Source organism: Penaeus japonicus, unplaced genomic scaffold (genome assembly GCF_977035675.1).
Source record: "Penaeus japonicus unplaced genomic scaffold, GWHDUDI00000001_assembly GWHDUDI00000028, whole genome shotgun sequence".
NCBI lineage: Eukaryota > Metazoa > Arthropoda > Malacostraca > Decapoda > Penaeidae > Penaeus > Penaeus japonicus.
In genome coordinates, this window is record NW_028234430.1 from 2,821,587 (window position 1) to 2,827,873 (window position 6,287).

Consider the following 6,287-nt stretch of genomic DNA (forward strand, 5'->3'; position numbering starts at 1 on the left):
AAAATGGGGGAGGGAAAGAAGAGAGAGAGAGAGAGAGAGAGAGAGAGAGAGAGAGAGAGAGAGAGAGAGAGAGAGAGAGAGAGAGAGAGAGAGAGAGAGAGAGAGAGAGAGAGAGAGAGAGAGAGAGAGAGAGAGAGAGAGAGAGAGAGAGAGAGAGAGAGAGAGAGAAAAGAGAGAGAGAGTTAGGGGGAGAGGGAAAAAATGAAAGAGAAAAGAAAGGGAGAGAGGGGGGAGGGAGAAAAGGGAAAGAGAAAGAAGGAAAGAGAGAGAGAGAGAGAGAGAGAGAGAGAGAGAGAGAGAGAGAGAGAGAGAGAGAGAGAGAGAGAGAGAGATACAGTTAGGGGGAGAGGGAAAAAAGAGAAAAGAGAGGGAGAGAGGGGGAGGGAGAAAAGGTAAAGAGAAAGAAGGAAAGAGAGAGAGAGAAAGAGAATGAGACACAGAGAGAGAAATGCAGTTAGGGGGAGAGGGAAAAAAATGAAAGAGAAAAGAGAGGGAGAGATGGGGAGGGAGAAAAAGTAAAGAGAAAGAAGGAAAGAGGGAAAGAGAAAGAGAGAGAGAGAGAAAGAGAGAGAGAAAGACAGAGAGATATGTATAGAGAGGGGGGGAGGGGGGGAGAAGAAAGATAAAGAACCAATTAAGAAGAGACTAGAAAATAAGAAGGTGAAGCATAAAAGATAAGAACCGGAGAGAAAGCAGGAAATGGAGAGACAAGAAGATACACACACAGAATAAGAAGAGAAAAGGAATTTCAAAATTAGGAGAAAAGGAATGAGAAGGAAAGCGAATAGGAATGAAGGATTAAAGCAAAACTATCATGAGAGAGATTCGATAATGGAGGCGGGCGAAGATGAGAGAAAGTGAGAGATAGGAAGATAATAGATAAAAGGCATACGAGAAAAGAGAAGACGATGATGGGTAAATTATTCAAGAAGAAAATGAAAATGAAGATGAAGATGTTTGCTGATAAAAGTTGAAAAATAAGAAAAAATAAAATTATTGATAACTATGAGCGTACAGCGTAGACGAAGATTATAGGCAAAATACAAGAGGAAAATGAAAATGAAAGTGATAGCTAATATAAGTAAAAAAACAACAACAAAAAATGAAAATGACTGATAAAAAGTAAAAGAGGAAAGTGGAGACGATGATAATAGATAAATGATACAAGAAGAAAATGAATATTGAAGGTGACGGCTAAAAGTGCAAGCGATAATGAAGATGATTTATAATGGGCATGAGAATAAAGCAGAGAGGAAGATAAGAAACACAAGGGGAAAATGAAAATGAAAGTCATAGCGTAAAGGTCAAACGAAGATGAAAATGATAGATAATAAGTATGGGAGGAAAGCGAACATGAAAATGATTGATAAGGAATATGAAAGAAACACGATATTGGAGAAGTTAGGTAAAAGACATAAGAGAAATAACTACCATTGAAGAAAAGGAAAAAAAGACAAACCGGGAGAAGAAGAAATGAAAATAAAAAAATAAAAATAGGTTAGACAAAACGAAAAGGAAAAAAAAATCAAAGTGACAAACATTAACGTATAGAAAAAGTAAAGGACAAACTAAAGTAAACCACACAGATTAAAGAGATTAAAAAGGGAGAAAGAATGGTTAACCAGCATCTCCAACACCCTAATTAAATCTTCTTCAAAAGCTAATGTATCTGATAGACTCCGTATGCAATGTTTGCAAGACACTACGTCACCACATATGATGCAATGATGACGTCACAGCGAGCTCTCTAACGTCATGCTGGTCACTGCAATTGCATGGAAAATAGGCCAGGTTGAGGTCTGCATAATCGCATTATATGACCTGGTAAGCAAATTCCTTACGTTTTGTCAATGTGCTTCAGTCTCCTTGCGAATATCCAGGTCATAAAAAAGAAAGAAAGAAGAAGAAAAAGAAAAAAAAAAAACAATATATCCAGCGAATATCCAGGTCATAAGAAAGAAAGAAAGAAGAAGAAGAAGAAAAATATATCCAGCGAATATCCAAGTCATAAAAAAGAAAGAAAGAAAGAAGAAGAAAGAAAAAAAAAAAACAATATATCCAGCGAATATCCAGGTCATAAAAAAAAAAGAAAGAAGAAGAAGAAGAAAAAAAAAAAAATCCAGCGAATATCCAGGTCATAAAAAAGAAAGAACGAAAGAAAGAAAGAAAGAAAAAAAATGGCGCTCACCTGTTTCCATCAATTATGAAATCCACAATAATCGAATCACATAATAAAACAAACTCCATCCACACCTTCAGTACATATTTCAGTCTCCTTGCAAATATATAAGATATTACCACAAAAGAAATCACGTATTCGACCTTAATTCCACATGAAAGCGAAAAAAGAAAAGAAAAACAGGATGCGCAAATAAAAAACAAAAGAGCATCGGACGTCCGGAAAAGACAATGAGCTTTTGGACGCGAGAATATATAACTGAACTTTTTTTTTTTTTATCTGGGTGTGGCGGTCATTCCGTTTGGCCTTATATGATTTTATTTGACTTATTTAATCTAATCTTATTTATTAATTCTATGTGATTTTTTTCAGATTTTTTTCTGTCTTGAATTCCTTTTTTTATTTATTTATTTTTTTTATCTTATGTGTTTTATCTCATTCGTCTATTTCACTTCATTTTCATCTACCTCGTTTGTTTCATAAATAGTTTAAATCTTTTCTAGGTGCGTAGCCCATATATGGTCAATCAAGTTCAATATTTTTATAATGACCTTTTATATTTTTTTTTTATAAATGGTATTTCATCATAATAATCTTTACTATCAGTACTCTTATCTTCTTCCTTTGTATCATCACTACTAACAACATCTTATATAATATATTATATCATTATATTATATATTATATCATCATTAAGGATCGTTATTTCCCAAAGTGATATTCTTAACATGATATTTTCCACCATTGCCATCAATATATCCTTACCACCATTATCAATATTGATAATATTCTCATTATCATCATCCGCACGACTGATATTATGTATCTTAAATACAAATATCTTATTATTATCAATATACCACGAAAAATAACACAAAAATAACACGATAACACGATATTTGTCTAAGCTAACCTGAGCATATTTAGTTTTGAATTTTTATTAGTAACGTTATTGTTATTGACGTCTTTATTATTACCAGTATTATAATTATTATCATCATCATTACTTCAGTGTACTGCTACTGCTAATTATCATCATAATCAATATCATCACAATAATAACAATAGCAATAATGCTAATAATAATAGCAAAACAACTATAAATAATGTCAACATCATTAACCACCATTACCACAATTACCATTAAGTATCGCATCATCATCATCACCATCATCAACACTATCATCATCATCACCATCATCTTCATCATCATTATTATTATCATCATTATCATCATCATCACCATCACCACAATCATCACCATCATCATCATCCATATCATCATCTGTCATGAATCGAGTGTCCAGCTGACATGACACTCCATCCCTCCACCAAAACCTTGGTCATTGTTAACCACTCACGCGTTGGAGGTCAACACCCCCCACCCACCTCTCCCCCCTGTCCCCCCTCCCCTCTTCTTTTCAAAATCTCTCCTCCTTCTCTTCCTGTTCTCTCAGTCTTCTGGTTTTCTCTTTTCAACCTTTTTTCTCTCCGTTTCATTTCTTCTTGTTATATTTACGACTCTCTTTCTTCTTTTTCTTTCTATCTCTCTCAGTTTTTGTTGTCTGTCCTCCCCCCTTCTATCTTCGTTCTTTCTTACCCCCTTCTTTGTATCTTTATTATCTAATTCTTCTCCTCTCCCTTCCTATTTTCTCTTTGTCTTCCTTCCTTTCTCTGTTTTTCTCTTCCCCCGTTTTTTTCTCTCTTCCTGCTATACCCACGTTTCCTCTTCCTTTATTACCCCTCCCTAATACCTTCTTTTCTTTCCCTCTTTCTCTTCTCATTCACCCCTCCACTCTTTTTTTCTTTTGCCTCCACCTCCCCTTTTCATCTTCACCTTTCTTCTTCCTTTCCCCTCTTTATTCCATCATCGTGTTCTATACATCCCATCTTAATTTTCTCTAAGTCTTTCTTTCCATATTCATCTTTTCCTCCCATACCCACCTATCTCTTTGTCCCCCTGTACCTTTCTTTCCTCTCTCCTCCCCCTTTCCCTCCATTCTCTTTACGCCACCTCCATCTTTCCCTTTCTCCCTTCTCTCTATCTTTATCCTCTATCCACTTCCTCCCCTAATTAGCTCATTCCCCCCTTATCTCCCCTATCATTTCCCTCTTTACTGTGAGGACAACAATAGCATAATGGAACGGTGGACTATCCCGTTGTTTCAAAACTTTCAATGACAGTTTCATGGTCGGTTATTTTCGTTTTTTTTTTCGAATGTTTAAAACTGACACTTAATGCGCGATGCCACTTAATTAAGCCTTATTTCCTTACATTTTATTTTTTTTATTTTTTATTGATTGTTTATTTTTTGGAATTATACGTAGATCTGACTTTGCCTTTGAGATCGGTATTTTTTAGATAAGTTGTTTGTCATAGTTAGCGGAAAATTATTTATTTCGGGCGCTAGTGTGATGAAAAGTAGTGGAATCTCTCTTGATCCGGTTAACTTAGTGGTTTCATGATGAACAGTTTGCTCGACATAGATCTCACTTCTTTTGTCTATTCAGTGGAACACTCGAACCAACAGAAAAAAAAGTCAAACCTGTTTTAGTTTAGGAAATTTCGATGTGATTTTTAGATACGAAACTGTATATGATCAACCACATGGCTATGTATAGTCAATAAAAATCAACAGTCGTCAATAACTGTTAGAATGAACTTGTGAAACGATCGTTAGGAATCTAGAGAACAAAAAGAATAAAAAAGTAACTTCAAGTAACACGAAGCATGACAATAAAAAGAACATGTACAAAAAAATCATGGCAACCTCTGTTAGTCACCGAATCTAAAACACCACACATTAACCTCCTTCCCTACCTAAAAAAAACAGGATGAACGAAGGTCAGCACACGCACACGCACACAGACAAACACAAACAGACCTTTGTTGTGGTGTCAGCCCGGGTCACGACCTTCGGACTGGCGAGGTCATCGTCAGAACTACTCCGTGTATCGTCGGGAAGGGCGCACCTCTTCTTGTGGTTCTCCCTGTACCTTCCGCTCCTCGAGATGGACACCTTCCTGCGGTTTACCAGGTCGCTGGACGGGGCGCCCTCGGGGTCTTCCCTCGTCTGGTCCTTCGGGGAGGCAGGGGCGGGGGCCGAGATGGTCTGGGACCGCTTGCCCCGAGGGAGGTGGCTGCTCTTGAAGTTGTGGAACATTTTCATGACGCTCGCCATGGCTGATGTATTTTTTTTTTTTTTTTAGATTTTGGGGGGACTCGTGTGTGGTTATACTGTATCGGTTATACTGTATCCTACAATATTTTCTCCGAATTTACGTAGAGTATTATCATTTGCTCAGGTAGAATACAATACTATGATCCTCCTCTTTATATATAGATCATTTCCCTGCGATCACTATCCGTGGACAATTCACCACTTCAGACCAAGTATCTCTCACACTTCGAGGGCAAAAAAAGACATGTGCCAAAAGACATGCGCGCGCGAAAATCCTCGAACTCCGTCTTTCGCCGCTTCAATCGCCTCGCCGCGTCTGACCGCTCTCCACCTGCCGTCACTACACAATGCTCCCGCAGCTCTCTCACGGGAAATCCGTCTCCTCCCGCTTCAACAAAAGGGATCCGCTAGTGGCTAGAACGGGAAAGTGACGTCACGGATGAACCGACCAATCACATCGCAGGGAAACCATGGATGGCAGTTCACGCACCTTCGGAGGTGTGTTCTTCCGTGTCGACCAATGGGCCCTCGCGCCTCGAGATGACGTATCGAGACGAGGGCTCCACTCCCGGAGGCGCAGGCGATTCTCTTATCAGTGACAAATGACAAGCGAAGATGTGAGGTGATGTACTTTCACCCGGGGAGGGAGCGGGACACACACACACACACCGAGAGGGAATAGGAAGACGAAGTAAAAGGATTGTCCATGACCCACTGGCGTCAGGGAGGCAAGCGTGAGCAAAACACAACGCCGTTGCTAAGCTTACAAATATATTACGCAAGAATGAAGACGTCGAGATGTATATGAGTAACGTCTCAATATTAGTTACCATGTCAGGTTAGCTAGCTCTTGTCACACTAAGCTTAGGGATTAGTCAAGTTTGGCGGGAAATTAATCACCTTGATAATGAAGCTTTACTTTGCAT

The 6,287-nt window shown here is 38.4% G+C and overlaps 1 protein-coding gene across 1 annotated transcript in view; it reads right to left on the reverse strand.

Moving 5' to 3' along the window:
- LOC122246678 (uncharacterized) overlaps positions 1 to 5,709 on the reverse strand; it is a 6,621-nt gene extending 912 nt beyond the window's left edge. Inside the window, exon 1 of the mRNA XM_043005395.2 lies at positions 5,065 to 5,709. Coding sequence (XP_042861329.2) covers positions 5,065 to 5,361 — 297 coding nt within the window. The 5' untranslated portion in view covers positions 5,362 to 5,709. The remainder of the gene's footprint in view (positions 1 to 5,064) is intronic.
- Between the last annotated feature and the right edge of the window lie 578 nt (positions 5,710 to 6,287).